The 26,432-nt window shown below is 45.7% G+C and overlaps 2 protein-coding genes across 3 annotated transcripts; one reads left to right on the forward strand and one right to left on the reverse strand.

Moving 5' to 3' along the window:
- The first annotated feature begins 4,502 nt into the window (after window positions 1-4,502).
- LOC120840899 (tudor domain-containing protein 5-like) lies at window positions 4,503-7,220 on the forward strand. The gene has a single exon (XM_040211672.3). The coding sequence runs from the start codon at window positions 4,677-4,679 to the stop codon at window positions 6,897-6,899; it is 2,223 nt and encodes a 740-aa protein (XP_040067606.2). The 5' UTR covers window positions 4,503-4,676; the 3' UTR covers window positions 6,900-7,220.
- A 15-nt stretch (window positions 7,221-7,235) lies between these two features.
- On the reverse strand, window positions 7,236-26,157 carry LOC120840900 (methylosome subunit pICln). Of its 2 annotated transcripts, XM_040211673.3 has the most exons (8): window positions 25,756-26,157; window positions 24,838-24,977; window positions 24,218-24,360; window positions 20,966-21,061; window positions 17,646-17,720; window positions 14,702-14,830; window positions 11,296-11,412; window positions 7,236-7,362 (listed from the first exon to the last, which is right to left on the reverse strand). In XM_040211673.3, the coding sequence occupies exons 2-7, from the start codon at window positions 24,954-24,956 to the stop codon at window positions 11,324-11,326; spliced, it is 651 nt and encodes a 216-aa protein (XP_040067607.1). In that variant the 5' UTR covers window positions 24,957-24,977; window positions 25,756-26,157; the 3' UTR covers window positions 7,236-7,362; window positions 11,296-11,323. The 2 variants fall into 2 exon arrangements, with proteins under 2 accessions (XP_040067607.1, XP_040357351.1); XM_040501417.2 differs by lacking the exon at window positions 7,236-7,362 and having other exon boundaries at window positions 9,713-11,412; window positions 25,756-25,916.
- Window positions 26,158-26,432: the final 275 nt, after the last annotated feature.

Here is a 26,432-nt window from a genome sequence, read left to right on the forward strand (position 1 = left end):
CCTCCTTGTCCCATTACCTTGGCGTCGTCCTAGACTTCTAGGACAGCCTCACTTGTCACATTACGTTAAAAACAAGCGGCATTCACGTTGTGCCCGAAAGTTGGCCATAGAAATGTGTCATCAGCGTGATGTCACCACCGGAGTGCCATATGCAAAAGGTGCGCTTCGTGCTTCATCTGTGCTTGTCATGCGACGGACTGTGATGCGACTGCGTCTACATCTATGGCGGCTTCTGCAGGTAAACGTGGCCGCCCACGCAAATACGCCATTAAGTGTCTTCCTCTAGGCGCTATTCTCGACATAGTCCTAGAAGTCGCCCTCTAGGCCTCGTCCTTGACTTTCTTTCGCCTTCCTACACATAAGCAGTCAGTCGTAAGTCTACTGTGTAATTTTTTTTTTTTTTTGTTTGTGATATTGTATTTTCTTTACCTGCTTGGCTCATCCACTGAACTGTGCTATGTTTTAAATAGGTAATGTTAAAATATGGCTAATGTTTTATATTTCACAAAACCTTTGAGTTTCGCCTAAGCCGCAGACATAACTCAACCAGTTGAGACCATTTCAACCGGTACCATTTGTCCGGAATAAGTGTTGGCCGGTGCAGAGCGCAAGTTTGTCTGCTGCTCACACAGGTTGCTATGATGTCAGAATGCCAAGCTTTTATTCGGTGATTGAAAATAGGGAGTAGGACCTTATGGCACCTATCATGAGGTCTACCCACTATCCTTCCAATCAAAGCCAATCAGAACTCTGTGTCATTCGGATGTCACCGCAACTCCTGCGCAGATGACTTCCTCTCCGCATACATTTGTGTCCTAATGATCCTGATGAGGATTATTTTATACTAAAGTGCTGGGTCTGCCAATGCTTTATTGAAACCGTCTACTGGATACAGTTAAGTAGCAAAATTATAGTTCTGCGAAACTGCCCTGCACCCAGGGGTTCATAATTACCCCACGATTTCCAATGCTTCAACTCCTCCCCCAATTATGGTGAAAGGGGATGAGTGGCCGAGTTCCCTGCTTTATGCAATAAAGAAGAAGAAGAAAAAAAAAAGGAGGAGTGGCCGAGTGGGCTAGCACATGCCAGCTCGGAGCCTGTGGAGCAAAAGCTTGCGATATAGAACCCAGCGATCCTGGGTTCAATTCCAAAACCCCTGCCAATTTCGATCTGGAGCATCGTTCTGGCGTGCAGTCGTGTATTACTACTGCGTGGTGCACATTAAAGGGACACTGACAGGGAATTTATGCTCACCAAGGTTTGTATTTGTACTCGACTACCAAGAGCACAGGAACTCGAAATTCATTTTCTTTTTGCCCGAAAACCACCGATTGAGAACTAGCCGGTTTGAACCTGGTTCACTCTCTTTATGGTCACGTGGACTGTCACTCTGGAGAGCGACCTGCAGCAGAACAGGCGCCTGCCATATACACCACCACTGTTGGAACACCGCCAGCTATGACGTCATTAAGTGGAAATTGAGGGACCACTTTTTTGGTTGCGGTAAACCCGGTGAACTAACCAGTCGAAGACGTGTTCCAGGCACCATACCTATGTAGCCCGCGGCGTCCCACAAAATGAACCCGACCGGCCGTACCGAAATGGTCCCAAGGTTAACCCATGCAAAACGGTCCCAACAGCGTGCAAAGCCTAATTTCGGAAAGTAGCGTGCTCTCTGCGGCTTGCGCTAAGCATGCTGGGAATCTTGAGGAAAGCTAGACGGAGCACAAGTTTGTCTGCTTTCTGCACAAGGGCTGCGATGATGTCAGAATGCCGAGCTCTTATCTGCTGTTTGAAAAAATGAAAGACGTTTGCAATTTTCTGTAATGCCGAATTAGAGTGCACCTCTTGAGGAGGAGGAGGAGCGGAGTGTATGCTCCTCCTCTCCTGCTCCCCTCCCAGTTAGCGGGAAATTTTCGCAGAATTTCCAGCTAAATTTAGCAAGTTTCCCAAAAATTTTCCCGCTAAAATTAGCGAAATAACTTCCCCGCTAACTTTAGCGGGGAAACGTCCCATAATGCAACGCGCGCGGTTACGCCGACGGCGACGCCGCTCAAGCCGGAAACGGGCGCCTAAAAGCTGCGCTCTAAAAAAATAGTGGGTAGACCTCAATGCATCTAAGGTATTCGCGACTCCAGCAAAACGGACGCCGCCAAGCGGGAAAACCGGGAACCAGCCGGTCCAGGTCGCTCCGCGCCCCTCCGCGTCTCTGGTGGCTTTCGCGGAGACGTGTTGTCGGCGCGGTGGCGAACAATGTAATTTGACGAAGGTCCGAATATTTCTTAAGTTTGCCTGAGTGATCATTAGTGTGGTGAAGCCTCAGTAGATTGTTTTCTTCTGTTACGTGTTTGAAAGCCCGTTTACTCCACAGCACACGGTCACGTGCTTTCGATTTCTTGGATGGGGAGGAATCACGGAAAAACTTTTTGATTTCTTGTCTGTCTCGAATCACATTCAAAGTGACGACTGCTTGGTAACTGATACTGGAGAAAACATCAATGTTGCAGTCAAGTGAATGGGAAGGTTCAATAGCTGCTTTTCTTGAGTTTGGTTGTGTTCGGTTAGCTTCAAGTTTGAGCCACCCACGCCGGTCGGTGCGTTGGCTATTCATCTTGGCTGCTTTTCGCCGAAAAAACCTCTGGACCACACTGAAGAGTTGGGCTGATTTCGCAATTACTTGATTCAGGAAAACCTGCTCGCTGCAAATGATGAATGAGGGAAATTATCTGTTTTTAAAAGGTGGAAGACAAGTCTCGCAACGTTAGATGCTGTCACGGCATTTTGACCTATCACGCCTCCAATATTTATATTACGAGGACGTCGAAGCCAGCAGTAATATACGTCTACATTGGTCAGGTTGACCGGCCACAAAAAAGTACTCATTTTCTCCGTTCAGGATTCGAAGCAAAGTTCAATGCAGAGAGGTTCTGCGTGGATCTTCAATGAAGACCCTCTTCAGTTTGTCTCCGTGCTGCCGGCTATAGAACCATTTGGCTAAGTTTAAATAGTATGTCTCCGTCTGTCAAATATACTTTTATTCAGCAGCTCACCTAATAGCTAGTCAACTGAGCTCATATTTCAACCCGAAGGATATACTAATATCGCTTTAGTGGGACCCCCCCCCCCCCCCCCCCCCCCCTTCATAGTACGTAATATAATACATAACCTGCTCGTCAAAATGACTTCTCGATTGCTACTAAAACCTGAATTGAAATACGACTATCAGCTGCTTAGTGGGGCGCCGGCGGGTTAACAGGGTCCTTGGCTCAAGAAGCGGTTGCTTAATTTTCGAAATTTTCCTGCAGCCTGTGTTGTTGGCCGAGCAGACGACTGGAGCTGTTTCGTAAACGCGGATACGCACAAAAGCTCGATTTCGCGGACAGATAAGTCGCATGGTCGAGGCATGCGAGTTAGCTGAAAAGTTACTTTCGGTGGAACAATTCTGTAGTCATCGCCGCTTTCCTTAGGTGATCAAAACGGATTAGTATGTTACCGTCTCTCCGGAGCCCATAGTTTCGGTTTTGAACGAAATCTCCGAAACGAAAGTTTGACACAAAAAGAACAAAAAAACACCGGCAAAACAAAACTATGCTTTGCAAGTTTATCTGCACCGGCTACACTTAACCGTCTCAGTTCAAATACCTATAAAATTGAGCATTAAACAAAAGAAAATCTGTTAAATTGAACGCGCCACCTGTTCAGGCGGCCCGGCCGAGCCGCCGCGGCCTGGACCACTGATCAGCCGCCATGTTTGTTTGGTGGTGGCGCCCCCTGTAGGTCGCTGGAGTCGCGAATACCCACTATCCTTACAATCAAAGCCAATCAGAGCTCGGCGTCGTACTATGGTGCCTGGATCGGGTCTTTGACTGGTGTGTTTAGCGTCCTATCCCACCCATAGATCAAAAGTGGTCCCGATGTGGCAACAAATGACGCGAGTGTCATGCTGTTGCCTGTCGCGATCCTGGCGGTTGGCCGTAGAAATGCTGGCGAAAAGCTCGAGCGAACGTGAGTGTCGCTGTCGTCACGGCGTCCCTTTAGGCGTCCCAACTCCCGCTGCTTTAGCTTCCGTGAACTGTCACAGTGGAAAGCGACCTGCAGCAGAACAGGCATCTGCGACGTACACCACAGCTGGTGGGACGCCGCCAGGGTCGCGAGCGGCGACAGCATGACACTTCTATGACGTCACCAGGCGGAAATCGAGGGACCACTTTTTTGGCCGCGGTAAACACACCAGTCGAAGACGCGCTCCAGGCACCATAGTCGTACTGACGTCACCGCAACTCCCGCGCAAGAAGCAACGGTGGCAAGAAGCAGTCGAGTCAGTCGAGTGGCACTATGCTGATTTTTAGATATAACGATTTTAAAGTCTAGAGTATTTATTTAAAAAACGTGAAGACTTTTTGTAATTATGTTTTTTTTTTCAAATTTATATTTAAAAAAAGAATTCAAATAATTTGTTGTCTTTTAAGTTTTAACACTGACAGCGCTGAATCCACTACAATCCAATCTAATCCAGTCAGAAGAAAACCGGAAAGCACGAAGAGTCGAAGACAAACAAAATGCGCGCACGTTGTCGCGACAGCGTCTGCCAGTTTGTTTTTTTGTGTCATGCTTGAGCGTATAGTCAATTGTAGCGCTTTCAGAATCGCCACAGCACTTGGCGCTTGCCTGCACTCATGGCTGGCAGGCTACGTGACCTCGAAACCATTAAGTTCGTGATCCGAGCGCTGTTGATGGTCAACAACGGACCAACACCGTACGGAAAGTTCCTCCAGGATTACCGCAGAACTGAGGGTCATCATGTGCCGTATCATAAATACGGCTGCACGGACTGCCTCGATTTTCTGCGTACCTTGACAGACACTGTCCACGTCAAGCAACAGGGCAGCGATGTTCTCTTGTTCCCCAACTTGGACGACAACGCGGGCGAAAGCGTCCGACATGTGCAAGAACTCATCAAGGCGCAGAAGGTCGAGCCTGTCTGCGAAGATCAGCGCAAGCGACCCGAAAACGTGCGACCCACCAGAGGAACCGAGCTGCACTTGCCGGACAACGTCCAAAGAAACCTCCAAAGTCTGGTGTCAAAGTTCATGCACGGTATTTGCGTCGACGCTCTGGAAGATGCTTACCTGCGAGAATTCGGAACCACATTAAACGTCAAACACTTCGGGTTCGATTCCCTAAAGCAAGCCTTGAGCACGGTCAAGTTCTTCGATCTGGTGGACATGCCGAACGACAAGATCAAAGTTCGGCTGCATTCTTCGAACGACAGGCCAGCAAAAATGGCAGCTCGCGGTAAGTCTCCGACGACGGACGTGGCCAAGGCTAACGGCCACGCGCACAGCGCCAAGTCTCCGGACGCTCGGGCGACGGGGACCTCGCTCCTCAGAAACAATATTCAGAAAGTCCTGGAGAGGCGCACGGACGGTATCTTTATGTCCTCATTTTCCCAAGCATACACGGACGAGATCGGCGAACCACTAAGCGTCGGCACGATGCAGCTGGTGCAGCGATGGCCCGACCTGTTCCACATTGTGCGCCCAGACTCCTCCAGCGACTTCATCCTTTTTCCCGGAACCCTAGGAGACTTAGAAGACAGCTCGACCGAGGGCCGCTCTTCGTCGAGCCCGGACAACACGTCGGACGTGAAGTACAGCCCAGTGCAGCTGCCAGCGGACAGGACGGAGGAGTATTTTCCAGTCCGGGTAAGCTACGTTGGCAGTCCGGGCAGGTTCGCGATCCAGCCCGTGGGCGCGGATGGCTACGATCCCCTCTCGGCGCTGACGCGGGAAATGTCGGAGTTGTACAGCAGCGATGCGGGGCACCGCTACGCGGTGGTCGGCACTCGCTCTGCCGTCCTCATCGGCCAGGCGTACGCGGCTCTCTACTCATCTGTGGACGACAACACCACATGGTACCGCGCGCGCGTTACGGGAGTCTCGAGCCTGTACAACGTCGAGGTGGAGCTCGTAGACTTTGGGAACCACTGCACGGTGCATCGCTCCGAGCTGCGCAAGCTCCGCGACGACTTCCTCGAGCTTCCCGTACAGTGCGCCAGGGCGGCGCTCGCGTTCCTGCGGCCCAGGGGCGACGACTGGTGTGAGAGTGCGTACAAGTGCTTCCTCCAGCTTTCCGCCGACAGAATCCTGATGTGCAAAGTGGAAAGCGAGGAGGGCGAGACGCTGAAAGTGCTTCTGTGCGACACCAACGGAGACGAAGAGCACTTCATACATGACGTGCTCGTCAGCAAGGGGTTTGCACTGTGCGACTTTCCCCATGAACAAACGAACGGAGTCGCTGAAGTCGAGCGAGAACATGTGACCCCTGCAACGGGCAAGATCGACGTGAGGTTAGTGCAACTCAGCGATGGATCGGCCATTCACGTCATTGGGTTGAGATCGCAGGATTACGTTACGTCCCAAGAGATGTCGTCGCTGGTCGGGTGGCGCGAGGACCGTGTCCTCGAGGAGCTCAGAAAAAAAGAGATATCGCTTGGGCACCTCGTCGTGAGGTGCGATCAGGAGCCAGAGCTTTTCCGGAAGATTGGGGCCTTTGCCCCAGGAGACACTGTCTGCCTTTTCAGGGCTAGCAACATCGTGGATATCATCAACCTCTTCAACTACCCGAGTGCCAAAATCGTCGCCGAGGTCAAGCGGCTCTTCGAGCCGTTGAAAGGTGCCGAATCTCTTGGAGGAAGCAAGGTCCGCAAAAGAGGGGCTGTGGAGCTCAAGCACCTCAAGAAACAGCTCGCCGCAGCAAACGACGAAAGAAGGCAGATCTATTCGTCCTTTGGGGCAGGGGCGACGAACTTGAACCATGTCGATGTGTTGCAGGGAATCGAGGCGAGGATAACGGAGTTGAAGAAACAGATTGACAAATTGTGCAATGGTAGTTCATAGGTTTTTCGCAGCGACATAACTAACATTTGCCATCATCATTACAAGTTAATACTCAGGATTGTTTGTGGAAGATGTGTCGCTTACCTTTGAATTGTTGTGTGCCCTTGGCAAGTTGTGTTCCTGCTCTGACCGTTAAAGGTGGCATTCACCTCCAGTTTCCCCCCCCCCCTCCCCCCAAGATTTATCCAAAGATTGATATATGTTTCTGTTCCTAAACGTCCCATTTTTGTTTTGTGTTGACTTTCTGTGGCAGAATGTTTCCAATTTGCAGCGAGGAATTGCTTTTTTATTGGCAGCAAAGGTTTGCCGAAGTTTGCAATTGAGGAGCAATCATAATCATGATTCTTGCATGTTTATTGTTGAATGAAAGTATGGTACAGTGCCTTAAGATAAACAAAATGGTGTTCAGGCATTAAATGCATCCTTTGCAGTGGCTGTGAAGAACTCCAGGAGAACCAGGCATCTGAAAAACATAGAGATCTTTAGTCACTTGCATCTTTTTTTAATGCCCATCCTCCAACATGTGCTCGTTACCTTCCATCGTGCATTTCAGTGCGCACCCATACGCCAAGCTCGCGATAGGCCAAAATGTTATCGAAGGTATGAAGCTTGGCTGGAGGCAGGACAATTGAAGGAGCTCCCTGTTCTTGCGTTGCAGCTCATAAATGCGGCCCAAAGGCACTTTTTTTCTTTTTAATTTCTTGTTTTCATTAATTTGTTGCCCAACTGTGCTCAGGGACAACATTCCTTGGCATTTCAAAAAGAGGAGCACACATGCACTCGTACCATTGACTGCACTACAACATAAAATTGACCCAGAGTATATAGCTAGGTTGCCATCTTGAAATCTGGTTCCTCGAAATGTCTTTATTGGAATCACTCCAAGAAACCCGAGACTAAAGGTACTCTTTCCTCCACCCATTAGAGTGAACTGCTTTGTAATTGTGGCGTCATACCAGATGCTACAGATGCAATAGGGGAAACTAGATCTATCTTAATTCTCGCTTACACACATCTGGTAAGGTAACATCCGACGTAGGCAATTTTTCAGAGGTGCTGCGACTATAAAAGGATGACTTTGGATCAGTCATCCGTGACAGTACTTTGTGTGCTCCCACAGATTGGCAGGCGACTTAAAGCCAGCGGGTTGGCATAGGAGCTTTGCTTTCAAACCGGTGGGATACATCTTAAAAGGGAGGCTCAAGCGTCCTTTAAGAATGGATTCCAGAACGTGAATTTGCAAAAAAGTCATTACACCACTGTGCAAAAAGGGTCATTAAACACTAAAATGGGCAAAATGGCCAGAGCATACCACAACTAGTTGCACAGGAAAGTCGCGTTGCAGAACGACTGGGATACTCGCAAACTTCAAATATGCCAAGTTGCACGACCCATTTTACAAGGAGGTATCCGGAAAGTTGAAAGTGACTGTCGCCGCAGCTATTTGGTGGCACCTTATTACAAATTTGCACCGATAGTCACGCAAGACTTAGTTTCCCGTGACCCGCAGGGTGTGCTTGGTGTTTGAGAACAGAACTTCAGGGTTCATAACATCCCATAGTCTTACTACATCTGTCTAGGCACTTTGCCTTCGACTGCATCTATGTCATCTATCTAGTGTATTGATTTCAAAGTGGCAGCTTCCGAAGCGACACGAATGAAAGGGCATGCCATTCTGGTTGCCTTTTTTTGCCAGTGATTTGGATATAGACACTTTCTTGAATTGTGCCAAGCTTTGAATGTGTGAAGCCTTCAGTTTCAAGGTCAGAAAACAGCCTTCGGATTCTGGCGGGAATGTTACATCCGTGGCCAAGCGAAAAAAACATTCCCAGTGGTCCGACTTCGTCAGGCCGGCCGAGTTTGCCCAGCAGGTGCAGGACATTGTGAACAATGATGCCAGCAATTCTATGAGGATCATTGCCCTGCAGCTCGAGGTTGCAAAGTCCACTGTCGGGCTTGTGGTGCACGAGGACCTTGGATACCAGTCGTTTGTGATGAGGAGAGGGCAGTTTATGTCCCAAAAAACTTAAGAAAACCGTGTCATCTGGTCTCGGCACTTGCTGAACTGGCTCAAGCACCCTGAGAAACCAGACATGCTGTCGTTATTTTCTGACGAGGAGAACTTTGACCAAGACCAAAGCTTCCGTCATTGGTCCTAGCCGTTGTGAGCAACAAGGGTCGTGTCATGCCGCCGCATTTCTTCCTTTCAACAAGGCCTTAGGACCAACTTGAAGGCCCCCCGATAGTCGTTTAATACTGTCACTGTGGATACTACGGCCAACATCAACGAGGACCACTTGATCACGGCATGCAGCCGGTTTTGAAGCCGCATTGAGTCAGTCGCTGCTGCTGAAGGTGGTTTTATCGAAGGAAGTTTGAGAACACTACAAACTGCGTGCAAATATATTTTTTTTGGCTGAACCCACCATTATATTTTCAAATACCTTGCACACCCTGTATGTATGCGTATACATATGCCAAAGGAATGCTGTTGACCATTGGACAGTATTTCCTATGCTTTGTGCACTGCATTAGTGGAAGCCTCTAAATTACAGAGGCTCACCATCACACATGCATGGGCTCACTGGTGGACCATCCGACCTGTGCAGCATAGTTGTTTGACAAGCATAGCCATATTGAGAACAACGCAACTGAGTGGCAGCGTGCGTGGAAGTGGATGAGCAGCTCTAGGCAAATTTGGGTGTTCAGAGATCACTTATGAACCGGCTTTCTGGTACACGGTATACGCCGAAAGAGTGTGATAAACATATGTTGCAGAGGTTGTGTGTAAATTGATATACAAAATAAACAGCTAAAATTTTATGATTTATTTATTGTTTGTAACAATTTTCTTCAAGATACCGTGTTGGGTACTACACCTGTGAGGAACACAGACACCGGTCATGATAATGATGTCTGAATGGGGACGATTGATGGGAAAGGCTTAAAGAATCAATGAAATGTCCCTAGTGCTCATACTACCGTTTACTCGCTTTTGTGTGCCATTGCTTTCTAACGTCATGCTTTTGCCAATCTTGTGAACAGGAGTTTCACATCCATATATTAAATGCAGATTTCATGTTACGGAAATAATTTCCAAACTCTAGAAACCTATCTCCCGGGCTAGGGCAGACAATGTAGACATGTGTGCCAACCACGTCACCATTGCCCGTTCATCTTTCCATCTGTTTATCCGAAGCATGGGCTTGCTTCCGTTGTGCCACAGTGCTCACTTCTCTTGACGCTGCTAATTTAATTTCACATAAATTCAAGACGTGCACCATGTGCGACACATGCATCACGCACTTCGCCATATTGCCCTGGCGAGTGCCAAGCTTCACCACATTGCGTCAGCATGCTAGGCGTGGGGGAAGCAGCTGGGCTAGCTCAGTGGGCTTGGAAAGTTTATAGATAGTCCCATACTTGTAAATAGCAGTTCAAAAAACAAAAAAGACCTACGGTATGTGAATAAATATGGTAGCTCTCCACAGTCGTGAAAGTCCATATAAAATAAATTTATGTGCAAGAGTTGCTTCCTGCCTCATAGACACCACAAGCATAATTGAGAGGTACGTTTTGCTGGATTGGTACACAAATTTTTATGATACCCTGAAAAAGACATGTTGACATGGTTCTACTATATGTTGTCACATGCCTCGTCCCAATGCTCCTATTGCTTTGCTGGAGCGCAGCCTCTGCCCTTTGCAAAATTGAATTTAACAGGTATGTATGCTTGCAAATATACCAAGAAAGTGCCCACCCCACTTTTACTGAAAATTGCATTAATCTAGACATGGGTGCCTGTCTGGTCAAATCAGGTGCTTAACATATAATTTGCAGAATTCCCAAATTTTGGAAACAATAATAGTGGGCACTTCCATGGTAACTTAAGGTTACCACGGAAGCCTGGCACAGCTCAATTTGGCACAGCATTCATTTCAACAATGCAGATACAAATGGTCGCGCATTACCCGCGCAACACACGAAAATGCGAAGGCTTTGGTTAACCTCATACACAGTTTCACTTTTGCCCAACACGTGGCATCTCGTGCCTTGAGTAATAAAAATAACAATACGTTTTATTTCATGAAATGCTCCGCAGGTTTGAACGCTCCTCCAATCTGCCAAGCTGCCGACGTGACAATAATACATCTGTATTAAACAAAACAAAAATACAGAAAGAGCCAATTGTTGACTCTAAAACCGCTCCGTCCCCTTCCAGAAAGCCAAGCTTTTATTCCCATTCTATCATATGTACAGACACTTCGAATGGGACACAGGCCCAATTCACAGCAGTTGGCACGAGTACCTCCGGCACACAGTTCTTCATTGGATGAGGAGACCCACACAATGCAAATACAAACTCTACAAAGTGAATGCAAGGGACATGACGTACGTGGCTGCGCGTTAAAGCGAATGGGGACCTAATGATCGGGCTCTGCATCGTCAAACTGCCCGACCTCCATTGGTTCGTCTGTCGGCTTGTTTGGCTCCACCCACTCTCCGTCGCCATCTGCCAAAGGGGGAAAGCACCGCCAACCATCCTTTACACACCGCTTGACTTTCCAGGAAAGCATTTTTCGGCTCCCGAGTGGGGTTTGGTTACATATGGGCCGGTTAACCTGGCCCATTGCTGCATCCATTAGGTCAGTAAAAGCTATAGTTTTCAATGATCAAGAAAAGCACTGACCGGAAATAGATTGCCATATATTACTCTCTACAGTAAGTGGATGTTGAAAGATTTTTATGTTGGAGAATGGAACATATTTAATCAAAAATGTAAATTCAGGAAACAACGGCAGTCAAACTTTTGTCTCGCTGCTTTCCTAAGTGCCTCTTACGCTTTGTGTCATATAAAAAATGTTTCAAAGGAAATTGTATGCAGCGACCTACAGACTTGTTATCGTTGACAGTGAAATTCAGTGCTTTCAAAAAAACCATACCTGGTTTTGAAAGTGTCTGCCACGCACTTGTGCATCAAGGATGCTTTCATGCGGTTAGCATCACACCTTATCTACCGTATTTGCTCGAGTAATAGCCGCACTGTTTATGAAGAAAATCTGAGGGTTTGCTTTCCCGTGCAGCATGCGGCTTGCCAATAACTGCGATTGACGGCATGATTCCAGCGGTTTACAGGACCGAGATAACGTCTTCGTGCGAAGATACCATCTGTGCAGATTGCATTTGTATGGTGAATCGTGTTTTTGGTCTTCTTATTCGCTACGTTATTTATGCGCAATGCGATGATTGGCTGTATATGTGTTTTGCGGTAAAGTTGACGCAAGGGCCTTGTTCGCAAGGGCCTTGTTCGCAAGGGCCTTGTTCATAAACAGTGTGCCTATTACTCGAGTAAATACGGTACCAAGAGACCTAGACTGGTATATATCCAGGAAGCCCCAGTTCACACACAAGTAGGGCGCAAGTTTGATATTATGACAAAAGCCATTTGACACAAGGTGGAAGTTTGGGAGACACAACACCTGTGCTTGAAGACTAGCCACTACTATTGCTCGTTCACACCTCAAGAATTGTAGTAAAATAAGTATGGCTCCTTGCGGAGTGTTACTAACTTTCCTTCCTTTATGCTTTGCAATCAAGATAATTTTTTTTGTTATTTTATTAAGACATATACTCTTCAAATGCAAAAAACATAATATTCGTTTTTCTCACAGTCAAGTATTGTAAAAGCTGCTTCACACAGTACATGAACTATAACCACAAATTGCTTTTTTCCTGAAATGACAAGTACTATAGTCTGACCGAACCGTAATTGGCAGTTTCTAAGGGTGCCTAGTTAATGAACTTAAAGATCCTGTTAGAGCTCGCACACATTCTGAAAAACCATCCTAACATTACACATATAAAAAAAGAAGACTCTCCGCAAAAAACTTTCATCATGAAAAATGTGAAAAAAAAAGAAAAAAAGACAGGAACACGTTAAATTCATCAACGCTGAGCTCCGAGGGTCGTGAAAGATTTTCGAGTGACTACAAAAGTGAAATCAAGCTAACCATATGCGCCTTGCAAAGTGGTAGCCAGATAGCTAATCTTTTCAAAAAAGATTTTTTTTTTTTTCACTATTATTGAGTTGCATGCAGGATGAGAATGACAGGGCATCTCTTTTGAATGTCCAGCTTCCAACACGAGCTCGTTGCCTTTTGTCGTGCTTTGGCTGTGCGTGCAAGCTCGAGGCGTCACCGAAGGTAAGAGGCTCAAGCTGGAGGCGAGACAACCAATACTCTTCCCTGCCGTTCCGTTAGCAACTGTGGCAACACCGGGCTGCCGTCACTGCTGTAGCTTCCAATATCCCTGAAGACCGCTTGGGGAAACGTTCGTAGGCCCTTTGCTTGGAGCACCACGTCTACAAAGCGCAGTAGTTAGCGGAAACAAGCGGTTGCCGGTTTTAATGCGAAAGCATTAACTGTCCCGTAGAGCGAACCTACGTCATGAGCTTTGAAGCCACGCCAAACGGCACCTTCCAGCACCCCTATGTCGTCTGTGATCGAAATCTGAGGCATATAGGCTCCCATTGGCTGGCACGCGTAATCAAGGAATTAGGCTCCCATTGGCTCTCGTGTGGCGCATTTCCAAAAAAGGCCACCAGAGGAGCCCTCTCCATGGCGGCGCAGCGCACGCAGCGACCCGCCGCCGCTAAGAGCGGTGCGGGCCTGGCGGGAAAGCCAGTTCGGGCAAGCTACCGGGAGGGTGTACGGGCGAACCCGGTGCTGCGTGCTCTCCGCCGCAAGCGCTTGTTGTGCCGCACACAAACTAAGGGAGCGGAAGAACGAACTTCATGCTTTCGCATCCACAACTCATAAGTGCTTAGGTGTCCTTTGACTTTTTCCTGCGCTTCCCTCGAAAACTAAAGTGATGCCGGCAAATTTACTATCGCGGTGCAGTGAAAAGTAGTGCGTGCAAATAACCACCACCGTTGGCTTAAACCGGAGAGAAGCAAACCCAGTTTTGAAATCCGAGTTTGCACATTTGAAGCCAAGGCAGGCAATTTTACTTTGGTGCCATGACCAGCGAGATAGATTACAATATGCTAGATCTTGTTGCTGCATTTCCATAAGCAATTTTTGGGTTCTCGATTGTTATTTTCTGTTTTTCTCGGGTCTCTTAGATTGTTGTAAGCAGTTTTATTTAAAAAGTTTGGTTTTATGTGTATTTATTCTGGCTTCCTATGGCCCTTTTTGTTTTTCCCAAGGTGACTATTTTCATTCCATTACAAATTCCCAGGACTCTGAGGGCTGTCCCCGGCTGTACCAGTCAAGCACCCTTGTAAACTACTTGAAACAAAGAGAATAGTCCATTGGGAAATTTAGGGATGTTGGGAACCAACATCCCTAAATATTTTGTCACCTTTCTCCAGGTCCCTTAAAACTTTGCATCAATGTCAGATTTTTCCAACTTGCTCCAATGGTTGGGGAAGCCGATATCCCTAACAATTCCATCACCTTTCCCCAGGTCTCCTAAAACTTTGAAACAATGCCAGATTTTTACAATTTGCTCTGATGGTTACGCAAGCCAATACCTTCAAAAATTCTGCAACGTTTCCACTAGGCTCCATGAAATCCCCAATTGCAGCTTTTGCATTTCCCTACTATCCCTGAAAGTTCTGTCGCCATCCCCAGACCTCCAAAACATTTTTTTGTTTTTTAATGGTTGGGGAAGCTAATATTCTTGACAACCCTGCGAATTTTACTCCATACTCCCTAAAATTCTCAACCAACTCCAATATTTTCCCCCCTTTCCCCAACTAGCACAGGTCCATGTCTTCCTTTAAGCATCCGAGCACTTACCTTCACCAGCCCCCTCTATGTTCCGACAGCCCCGCTGCTGTTCGGCTGCCCGCACGTCGTACTCCGCGCCTTCATCATCTTCCTCCTCGTCGGCGTCATCGAAGCAGCCCTCCTCCTCCTCCCCCTCCTCTGTTTGTCCCCCAACAGCCCACACAAAAAAAAAAAGAGTAAGCCGGAAGAAACAGTGTGAAACGACACAGGACTTACAAGGCGCAAAGAAGAATGTCACGGTGGCAAGCAGGATTGCAAAACACTACTTTAGAAAAGTGCAGGGTGTGGCCACATGAGTGGTACCGTCGGCTTTTCGGCTGGGTCTGCGCTAAAGCCATGTGGTGAGCCCCGGGTACGTTAAGGAGGCGATGGAATGAATTGCGGGAATTGTTTTATGTCAAATATAAAACGAAGTACAGAAAACCCTTTTCTCTTGCGTGCACAAGCTTTTATAAAACAAGAAATGAAACAAACTGAAGGTAGGGGTAGCCCTCAACTCGCACCATATTTCGAGTGAAGTATGCAGCGACGTTGAGGAAATGGTTTTGATGACTTCTGATAGATGGCACCTCGAAAACTTGTGTACTTTGAATGACATCACACCGCAGTTCCAATGACCGGCACACACTTTTTATTCGTTTATTTATACACTAACCTACATTGGCCTTACTAGGGCATTATCGTAGGAAAGTAGGCAATACAAAAGTAAAAAAAAAGAAAAAGAAAAACACACAACATTATAAGTGAAAAAATTTCAAAGATGTGATATGATTTGAAATGAAAATGATATCGCAGCAACCTTGCAATATAAGAGAATGAAAAAACAGATATGAGCACAAAAATATTAACAGAGGTCAATCTAGCAATGCAATAACTAGTTGAACACTAGTCTTTGCAGTGCTGTAAAAGGAACGAGGAAGGAGGGGCAGATACAAGTTCAACTAGAAGGTTATTCCACTCATACACGGTTCGGGGAAAAGGAGTACTTAGGTATGTTTATTCTGGACATATATTCAGAAACTTTAAGACTATACTTTGTAGAGGGGGACAGATAGGTTGATTCTTTCATGCATTGTATTTTATCGTAGCCATCTCTATGACAATATGCAACAAATAATTTTTATTTACAATATTTTTTTTTAGTCTAGAAATCGTAGTTGCTATTGGTACATTCCGGTGATGGCATCTCTAGCGTTATCATACATAAAAGTACAATTAGCTATTTTTAGCTTGTTGAAGTGCAATTTAAAGTCACCACCACACTCATGACTGAACCAAATCAACTTTTGCCGTAGAGGATAATCTTTATTTGAGTAATCTTCACTGACTACTGACGAGAGACACCCTAGTCTGTGAGCTCTTTCGACAGCCGCAGATTCAATTTGAACGTTTAGTTTTTCAGAGCAGAAGGAAACAACCCTTTCCTCTGATGCAGCCCATGTTTCATTGTGAGCACCTAGAAGCTGCAGATCATGAAAAAATGTTTTTTCCTTCGCAATTTTGCAGCGACATCGCAGTACAGTGAAACCTCGTTATAACAAAACGGGATATAACAAACTAATGGATATAACAAAGCAATCATAATTCCCCTTGCTTGCCAATAGTGGGAAGAAATGGACATTGGCTATAACAAACTAATGGTTATAACGAAATAATTACGACCGCTCCTTCAACTTTGTTATAACGAGGTTTTACTGCTCTGTTAAAAGGTGGCTGCTTTTTTCTCACTTGTGCCAAGATAACATAAAAAATACAAGCTGCAAATTCTTCGCACATTAAAGGGGCCGTGCAACAATGTTTGGACTTCGGTGGAATAATTGGGGTGGTTGTTCCCTGTCATATAAATAAATAAATAAAAGAACTGAAAAGAAATTTTGCATATGTGAGTTAGGCCTTAAGAAGAATAGTGAAACAATTGACGTTTTGGGCGCCTCCAAACCACCCTCAACTTTTGCACCTTCTTCCAAGTCACATGCGCAGTGACACGCAAAGGGGATAGAGAATATCCAGTTGGGATCTCTTTCAGAGCCTTCAACGCACGCGGCCTCTGCTTGCGATTACATGGTGGCCTTGAAGGTTGATCTGAGACTCTGAGCGACACGGAGTGGAGGAGGGAGGAGAGAGCAAAGAGCTTGCCTTCTTGTAAGGAAGTTCGACTGATGTAGTAGCACAACGAGGTGAGGCTCAAGGAAGGAATAGTTTCTTTCACCTAGATGGCGACACTAAAACTGATTATAGCACAACTTTGTCGATGACATGGGGTTTTTGACGTATTTACTAATGTTGAAACGACAATTTTTACCAAATATGGCATTGGATTTAGCACATATGGCACATCTTGCCAACCTATTACATTATACCCATTGCGCATCACACCTTAGTTCCCGTGGCCGCCACCGCGCGGCTGCAAATCGCAAAATATTCCCGTTTTTTTTTTTTTTTTTTTCTATTACGCAACGGAACCGCAATATTTCAAAATAATGAGGCGGTTTCTCCATTTATTTTGGTAAGATAAACATTGTAAAAATTTAAAACTGCAAATTATTTCAAAGTTAATATTGTTGCATTTCCCCTTTAAAATTGCTGCACTGCCCCTTTGAGCTCAAAAAAGAGGTTGCAATGGACTGCCACATTTTCTACTGTCGCAGTACGACAGTCGGTCTCATTACTTAGCATGCCAGGGGCACCCGACGCGGCAGTTTACACCATTCCGTTAGCACGCGGTTGAGCCAGCTCAAATCTCCGCCAACTGTACCCAAGGCATCTATCTCTCTTTTAAATTGTGCCCGGTCTTTTCAAACAATATTTACTTTTTGTTTCCCTCGAGTTTTCCTGGTGTCGTAGCTCAGTAAAGGCAGGCCTTCGCTGTCGACTCTAGGGCTTTAAAACAACCTGGTCCCATTCTCAAGTTCGAGTCTTTCAATTTCTGTTCTCTTTGGCCGCAGTCACCCACCTTCCTCAGAAATGGAGTCAGTGGGGTCCGGATGCAGGGCTTGACATTCGGACATGGCTTTGTACATGGCGTCCACTGCAAGACGTCGAGTCACACTTCAGTATCATGCCGTGCGTTACACAGGAAGGACATGCAGGACTTCTGTAACATCTCAGGGTGCCATACTGCATTGTAAAGTAGCGAGTCAAAGTCTACAACCTGCATTTGAAGTTCACAGATAAAGTCATAGAAGGACCCATATAGTATGATGCTGCCACGAAACACCATTTTACTTATGGCTAGCCACCTGCAGTCCTGATGAACCTTTTCCATCATCGAAATGTGATGTATTTTATCATATTTACTTAGCGCTTTGTTCATAGCTCGTTGAAGATGATTACTTGTTCATTTATCTTCTTTTTTGTATGTATATCCTTCCCCCGTAATGCCTAAAGGCGCTGCGGGTAATAATAAATGAGGAAATTTATTCGTATTGTATTGTATTTTTTCCTTTTATTTTTATACAAAACATTTTGAGGTGCTAGTGCAATCAGAAGAAGAGATGTGTTCCAATGGGGTCCTAGCATCTGGCTACATCACTCACCATAAAAAAAAACAAAAAAACTAAACACAAAAAAAAAAAAAAAACAAAAAAAAAAAACAGCCACAAGCGTTTAGAGGACATCGGACACACACTGAATAATGTGCATAGACCGAAAAAAGCTCTTCTTTACAAATGCCGTTTTTGGTGTTGGCAGACCTCAAAAGTATGATTAGGTGGCACCGCCAACGACAGAACTCAAGAAGCATGACACGGGACATATTTAGGTTGCATAAACCCTAACTACTCCATTTATTACTCGTTGTAATAGTCATGGGGGTGCAATCACTCTGACCGCCAGTGAGCCGATTGCTCAGGTGCCAGCTTCGCTTAACTCCATATGACGACCGATAGACGTGAAAATCAGGTACCACCAGATGGTGGCTTATTATGCCGCCTGCTCCAACTGACAACATCAATCCCAAGACAAAACAATATGAGGGAACTGATAAATGCTGCCTCTGAACATAAAAACACATAAAGTGAAGGTTCATCAGCATGAATTCTCGTACGAATTCAAGCCCTATGCATGTTCCGTGAAACCACCCCGTATGGAGGCCAACCTAAGAATCTTTGTTGGTTCACACTTTGAGTGAGAACCGAAAAAGGGAATAGCCTCGTCGGCGCAAAAGCGATTCTAAACTCTCGTCGTTTGTTTCAAAGGCCTACATTTTATATGCACGCGTACCTACCACACCAAAAATTTTCCCAACTCTCGCTAATTTTGAGAAAGGCTTCTCCTGATTCCCAAAGTCCCAAGACTCATCAATGTCTGCTGCCAAGCATGGTGAAATGAGGAGCAGAGTGATGTGATTGGTCGTAGTAATTTTGGAGCAGCTACTGGAGCAGCCAAAAGTTCATTTTGGAGAAGCAAAAAGAGCTTTTGGAGCATAACCGCACACTTCATTTTCATTTATATTACTGCAAGTACGAAGAGGAGAGACAGCAAATATTGGGAGGATAATAAACACTAGTTGTTTAGTTGCGTGTGGAAGTACCAGACACGGTAACAAGACGACGACTGATGAAGGACAGCGCAAACTGCCGTGAATGATTGTTTTAGGTATGAAATCCCACTGAACAGATGTTAAAATACGATCATTTTGAGCAGTCTTGGGTAAGTTACTTTTAAAAAGTGATTCGTTACAGTTACTTTCAGAAAAATGTAGCAAAGTTACCGTTACAGTTACCGCAACAAAAGAGTAACTCGTTACAGTTACAGTTGCTTTTAAAAAGTAAAGACGTTACTCTTCAGTTACTTTTTATAACACAAAAAAAATATGAAAAACTAGAAAATGCTCCTAACCAAGTTTTATTGCATCAAATTAAACAGTACGCTTTTTACTTCATATTGTAACTTAGCAGAAGTTGCTTCTCGAAATTAGTGTTTGAAAATTTCCATGCCAGAGTAGTGGCGCAAATCAAAATACGAAACATGCGCAGTGTGAAGTACTGGCGCTAATCAAAATATGAAACATGCGCAGTGCCCTCCGCGTGTATTGTTGTTTCACGGTTGATTCACCGGATTAAAAAGCGTTTTCACAGAAAACGCTTTTTCTTGTGCTTCAAGACACTAAGATGTAAGTGTTCAGTCACAAAGTACAAGCGCGTGCGTAAAGATAACTAGATTTTTTTCATGACATCTACACGTGGCTCGTGAGAAAGAACATATTCACACGTTTGTGCAAGGCCAACTTGACACTCAAAATGTCGGAATAGACGATTTGAAGAGTGCAAGGAAAATCTAAATTGTACTTGATCAGTTATATATTATTCATAAAACACTGGAAAGTAACGACAAACGTAACGTCGTTACTTTCATCGTTACCTCAGAAAAAATTAATAGAACTACGGTTACAAGTTACATTTAAAAAAATAACTCGTTACAGTTACAAGTTACCAAACAAGTAACGAAATTACAGTAACGCGTTAGTAGTAACGCGTTACTACCCAAGACTGATTTTGAGCACGTAGATTTATGTGTCCTTCAAGTTCTAGGGGGGGTTGTAACAAAACTGCAATTCTTAATTCAGGCAAAAAACAAAGCATAAAAAGTAAACTTGCAAAAGAGTCCATATACAGGGCGTTTCACGCAAGGTGGACAAATTTGATCTTGCGAAAACTATGCATTGCACCAAAAAAAGGCTTGTGTCATTTTGGTCCTAGGAAAGGGGCCTATTTAGGAAAATTATTAAAATTTGAGATGATTAAGTTGATAATTATTTTCACGTAATTATTATTTTTTTTTTTTTCATATTGAGTTTAAAGGCGTGGTTTCAATTAGTATCTTGCCGAGCATCATCGAAAAACACCAAATCAACAAACTGCAGAAAGGTAGAAGGCACGCGCAATATTTTCAATATTTTACGGCTTTCTCAAAAACCGCACAATTTCGACGGGTTTTTAAGTTTCGGTTTGCAATAGCGCTTCTCGGCACCAACTGTACCGCACCCCATGGAGAAATAGTGCAACCAGCCCCTGCTGCATTGCACGAGAACAGCGCAGTAGAGGTTGGTTGCACTAACTGGCCCAGTAGCAAGGCCTGCAGCTGTTATATTTTCAGTATTATTTAAGTGAACTTAAGTTTTGGCGCAATGTTGCCACAAATTCCTCACACTCCCATTTTGGTCAATTGTAGCAGGGTAAGCACTTTGGCGCAATTTGGGACAAATGGCGCAGCAATCACATCACTGACAGCAGGAAGAACCAGACGAACTTGGCACCGACAACTCATACTTACAACTAGACTTGTTCTCTGGCACAAACCGTATCTCAGATGCCGCAGGCTCGTCATCATCGTCGTTGGCGTCGCTTCCATTCTCATTGGTTGTGGGCTCTGAAAGACAAAGAGGGCAGAAATGACATCAGCCACACGCCAAACCTAGAAATTACATTGGGTGCAAGAGTTTCGATCCAACTCAGTTAAAAAAAAAACTTCTGAAGCAAGTGGGCACCAGTCTAAACTGAGCCATGGAAAGTGCTGAAAATGTAAAGAGCACGCCAGAGACCTCTGCTACGGCTAATGTACACCCGCCGGCAATATGAAGGTGGACGTTTTACCTTGTTTCTTGCCTGCTTTACGGCTCCCTAAAGCTATATTAACCTTCAACATCTCAAATGGTATGTGGCTTGGGGTCTAAACTTTGCGTTGTAGCCCTCTTCTGGAACAGAGCTCGTTCCAAAACTTGCAGGAGCGTCAAAAACAAGAAGAGGGCTGTTCACCTTCATATCACTCACGGGTGTACCATAAATAACGCAAACAAGTGATCAACATGTTTTTTGTGCGTTTTCCTTCTAATTAACATTTAAGGGCAGTCATCAAAACTATTATACTCTGCTTCACTTTACGACCAGTGGCGGATTAGAGGGATTGTCCGGTCAAATTTTGTATTCGAGAAAACAATTTAATATCATTGTTTTTGCCCCGAGACGCATCGTAAGTGCAATATCTGAATTTTATGTGCCCCTCTGCGTGAGTAATTGAATTTATGCTGCTCCAATCGCATCCTAGCGTAAACGCTGCTTTCGTTGGCAACATTGAGGCTCTGACATCACAAAACACAAAGCGAACATTTCCGTGTCGTCGCTTGCCTGCAAGAGAATGCCGCAGCGTGCTTAGTTTTTGTTGTTTAGACAAAACCCCGAGAGAGGCGGAAGGAAGGACAACACAACAAGAAGTCTTGTGGTGTTGTCCTTCCTTCCCCCCAGCCTCGGGGTTTTGTCTAAAATGCTAAACCTTCACCAGCTTGTTTGCGCCCTAACTTTTTGTTCGTTTTTGTTGTTGCCCTCGACTTGTTTCGTGGATGGATGTGATTTCTGTTGTGCTGTTGGGTGCCACAACCACCGGGCAGCACATGCGAGCCAAGACGTGACGTTCCACACTTTTCCGCGAGACGTGCAGTGATGAGCAAAATGGATCATCACAGTGCGTAAAGACTGGGTCACTGGGTTCCCGTCAAGGTCGAGATCCCCCTTGTGCAGCAATCATCTCACAGAAGAGAGCTACGAGCTGAGCTCTAAGCGGACAGTGGGTTTGTAAGCTTAGGTGTGATGTTGTGCCAGCGATATTCAACCATGTTCGTTCACTCCTCGCCCAAATCGGATCAATTGGTTTGATTATACAGCGAAACCAAAACCAACAGCTAGGCCATCTGGAAACGATAAAATAAGCTGTATTTAGCACGCGTGGCTACAATTTACCAAGCTCGTCCAAGTCAAGTGACAACATGCATTCAAACGATTCGCCGTTTGCCTTCGACCCGCGGACATCGCCTCTGGGAGAGTGACCTGTAGCCTCATCACCGATCCAGTGGATCCGCCGATATGTGGACCCAGATGCCGCTTCATAGAAAAAATCTGCATTGTTCTCTTTACAAGCGCTCCTTGTCACATCGGTGGCCGTCGCAGTTGTGTTTACGCGAAACGACATACGTTTGCTCGAATCTTATGGCTGTTTTCGAGTAATGTCCTGCTAAAAGGCGTGACTTTTTTTGCACACAACTTGGTACAGCCTAGGAGACTATATAATTCAAAACAAAATACAAGACATCCATCGACCAACGCTTGTCATTCCGACCATCCGACAACCCTTTGAGTTTTGTGACGTCACGTAGCAGCTACGGATGTCAGTCACTGACACTGGCGAAATTCAGGGTGCAGTTTTGTACGTACGCTCATGAAAGGTCTAATTAATAAGGGCAGATCGTATATCAAAAGAAAAATTATGTTTGTCTATATGAAGGCTCCCTCGACGTAACGAGCGCATAAACTTAAGTACTTCTGGTTTCGACCGGACAATCGCTTTAAGAGGAGGGGGGGTCCCTTGACACGGCATGCAGAATGACCGACGGATATTCCAAAGAAAAGCCAGCACTGTTTTCTCCAACCCAGGTCTAAAACGTACCATATGCTTACCCCCCTAAACATCTGTATATACCCGAGTCTGCCCATGCTTATAGGGCAACTCCGCTCAATTCCGAAAAATTTAGGTTTACATGTGATTCTATTTCACAAAGCACTACTAAACAGCTCTACGTCTTCGGATTCGCGAAATGTGGAACATTATTTGCGTAGTTTTAATTTAAACATCAGCAGATACCGAAACCGAAACTTCGGTTACGTCAGGCAACATTGGTCTCGTGTCGTCAGAGTCATGGCCACATCACGTCGAACCATGTCGTCTTGTGACGTTCGTGGGGGCAAGGTAGAGGACACGCGACGCGGGCAGGTCGTTTCGCATGGCGTGGACGGTGATGGGCTAGGGGAGAGGGGAAGAAGAGAAGCAAAAAAGGAGAGGGGAAGCGGAGAAACAAACCGATAAGCGAGCAGGGCAGTGCAAACTAGCTCATCCGCGTTACGGTGATCACGTGGACGCCGTTGAGCCAACACCGGGAGGAGAAACTCATGACGTCATCGTTCAATTTTGCTCCGAGAAGTAAAAACAAACAAAACGTGAGAATGACGTAGTCATGCCTCTGACGTAGTGGTTCAACGTTGGCCGCTCCAACTCTGCCACATTGACTGCGCTGACGATTGCGCCTTACGTCGCACGCTAGAGTTGGCAGATTTTGGCGACTTGGCTCATTTGAAAGTTTTCTAGCCAGTTTATTAAATATATAGACGGAATTAGATCATAATATTTGACATGGGGTCTTCCTATATGATACTGAAGAGGGCTACATAGTTTTCTAAATATAAAAAATGAAGCGGAGTTGCCCTTTAAGACGGACAGCAGTGAATTCAATGGGCCGTCCCAGCCAATCCCAAGCTATGAATGCACAACACTTGCATGGTATTGGCTTGGCTTTGCAGGCTCGCAGTGTCCTCGGCGTTTCACCATAAGGTAGAAACGTAGGTATAGACTGGTGGAAAGTGCTCATATAGGGTACAATCCCAAGCAGTAAAATTCGGTGCTCATCAATACTATTTCTTAAAGTGAAACAGCAACCGGAGTGTTGTTCGTGGTAATAACGTCGTGCAGTGTACCACTTACCCGCTTCGTCCAGGTTCCCGTCTATCATGAGGTAGAGGCATTCCTGTGGGAAGGAGCTGAGGTCCCTTGACACGGCGTGCAGAGCGACAGACGGATATTCCAAAGAAAAGCCAGCACTGTTTTCTCCGACCCAGGACACTCGACTGGAACATGTACAAGCAAACACTGGAGCAACCTTAGAGCGACCCCGAGCAATCAAGTTTCCAAGATGCGCGGACTTCACTAGAAAGATATGCACATAATATTGGCATTCTTTTCCCCCAATGTCAGCCGACATCGCCGCGATGGTCATTCATCCGTCTGCGTCACGTGACCCTTGCGTGCAAGTGGCTCGTGGGTGCCACCAATTTCAGTGCTTATAGCCACATGGGCGTCATTTGCAAGTTATGGTTCTGAAATGCAACTTTTTGACTGGCAGATACGGCGTTAGCAGATCGTCATGGTACCCTTTTATTCTGCTGTGAACTGTTTTAGAGAGCAGAATGACGGAAAACACTTCTTGCATCTTCTGTCGGGAAAGCCAACAAAAGACAGTGACAACTGGCAACACTGATTCTATGCAACATGGTTGAAGCATCGTTAGCCTAAAGCGTAGCCTATTTAGCAGCTCTAGCCATTACCTTTCGGCTATGTACAAAGTGCCTTTGCCCAGCTCTCGCCTCTGGATGTAGGCTGCCGTAGCCTCTTCGCGGTGGCGAATCCCTTGCTCGGGAGGCGGAAAACTGGTTAGGATAACCATCTCGACCCGCTGCTAGAAATCCTACGAAGGAAGGTACAACAAAGTTTGACGGTGGTGCGAATTAAGTTTGGTAATCTGAAGTGAAAGAAACTGCTATCAACGCACACGTCTATCAGCAACAAAACAACTATAGCCGACCAAAGCGTATCCATGAATCCACATTTTGGAGTGGGTACGTATATTTATAATTACTACACTTTTCTACATTCTATGGCACTGCAGCGACGCTTAGCGGAAACAGGCGAGACCTGCCCCTCATAGCGTGCTGAGGGTTAATGTGATCACCACACAGTGGCGGCAAGATGCAAGCAAATGCGTCGCATGTTCCTACTTGCTTTTACCGGGACCGTACATATACGCAACAAGCACGCAGTGCGGAAAGATATACCACTTTCTGTTTCCAGCGAAGCGAGCGCTTTCCGATGCTATCGACGAATAGAGGTATCGGTACACGTTCAGCTAACGTTCGTGCCCACATCCATTTTGACGGGACCGAAGAGTGCGCGAGCGATCGTGCCGAGGTACACGTAGAATAGACGTCGAATAAGGTCGTCCATTGTTTCTTCTGCCACGGACGCGTGCGGTCAGCGATTTGAAACGGAACTCGATGGGGGAAAGGCCCCCTTTTCTCTCCTAGAGACCACACGCACGCACTCTCGCAGTGTAGCACGTGCCACGGACTTTGAAAGAGCGGGTGTTCCTCGCTCTGCTACAAACACACAACAAAATCGTTTGGGGCGGAGTCCCCGCGGCGGTGCGCTGGACAGGCACACAGCAGCGAATGTGAAAGGATTCTCACCGATGTGGTTCGAATACGGACGTCCGATCAAACAGTGGAAGGCGTCACAGAGCGCAGAACGGGCCTTTCAGTAGCGCGACGACTCAAAACAGACACATCAAAGTGGCGCGGGCGGCGGCAAAGGGGGAACCAGGGGAACGCCACGGATGTGTTCGTTTATTACTTCTTCGTCGCTCGTTGCGGCAGCTGCAGCGAACGCGACCGTTTATGTCAAGGTGTATCCGGTGTATCCACTGAAGAGATCAGTGGGTGTATCCATGAGAATTAAAATTAACTGTTGGGCTAGTTGGGTGAGCATCTTAATTACAAAAGCGCAAAGGACAAGGACACAACTTTTTGTTTATCCCAGTTTATGCAGTTTATCGTTTATCCCGTTTATCCATCAGCGCGGCTCGGCGTGACGTCATACTATTTCTACCATTTCAACCCTCAGTGTATCTCAGTGACCCCTAAAATGCTTAAATTGTAAATTTATTGCAGTTTATACATTTAAAAAAATTGTAAGTCATTTTTTTATTTTAAATTTTAAAATTGACATATTTTTGGTTGATTGAGCCTGTTGGGCGATATTTGAAATAATAAAACTAAAGTATAAAAAGTTGCGATGTAGCTGCAATCAATAAAGAAATGATAATAATTATAAATTATAATGCAAGTATTTGAGTTACTATTTTAAT

This window comes from Ixodes scapularis, unplaced genomic scaffold, assembly GCF_016920785.2.
Source record: "Ixodes scapularis isolate PalLabHiFi unplaced genomic scaffold, ASM1692078v2 PGA_scaffold5__190_contigs__length_132052651, whole genome shotgun sequence".
Classification (NCBI taxonomy): Eukaryota; Metazoa; Arthropoda; class Arachnida; order Ixodida; family Ixodidae; genus Ixodes; species Ixodes scapularis.

What these genes read in the sequence shown, in the direction of transcription:
- LOC120840899 (XM_040211672.3), top strand. Translation starts at nt 4,677, where the DNA reads ATGGCTGGCAGGCTACGTGACCTCGAAACCATTAAGTTCGTGATCCGA.
- LOC120840900 (XM_040211673.3), bottom strand. Translation starts at nt 24,956, where the DNA reads ATGGTTATCCTAACCAGTTTTCCGCCTCCCGAGCAAGGGATTCGCCAC. An exon ending in GCCAGAGAACAAGTCTAGTT is followed by an intron (nt 17,721 to 20,965) that starts GTAAGTATGAGT and finishes GACGTCTTGCAG; the next exon opens with TGGACGCCATGTACAAAGCC. An exon ending in CATAGAGGGGGCTGGTGAAG is followed by an intron (nt 11,413 to 14,701) that starts GTAAGTGCTCGG and finishes CCCCTTTGGCAG; the next exon opens with ATGGCGACGGAGAGTGGGTG.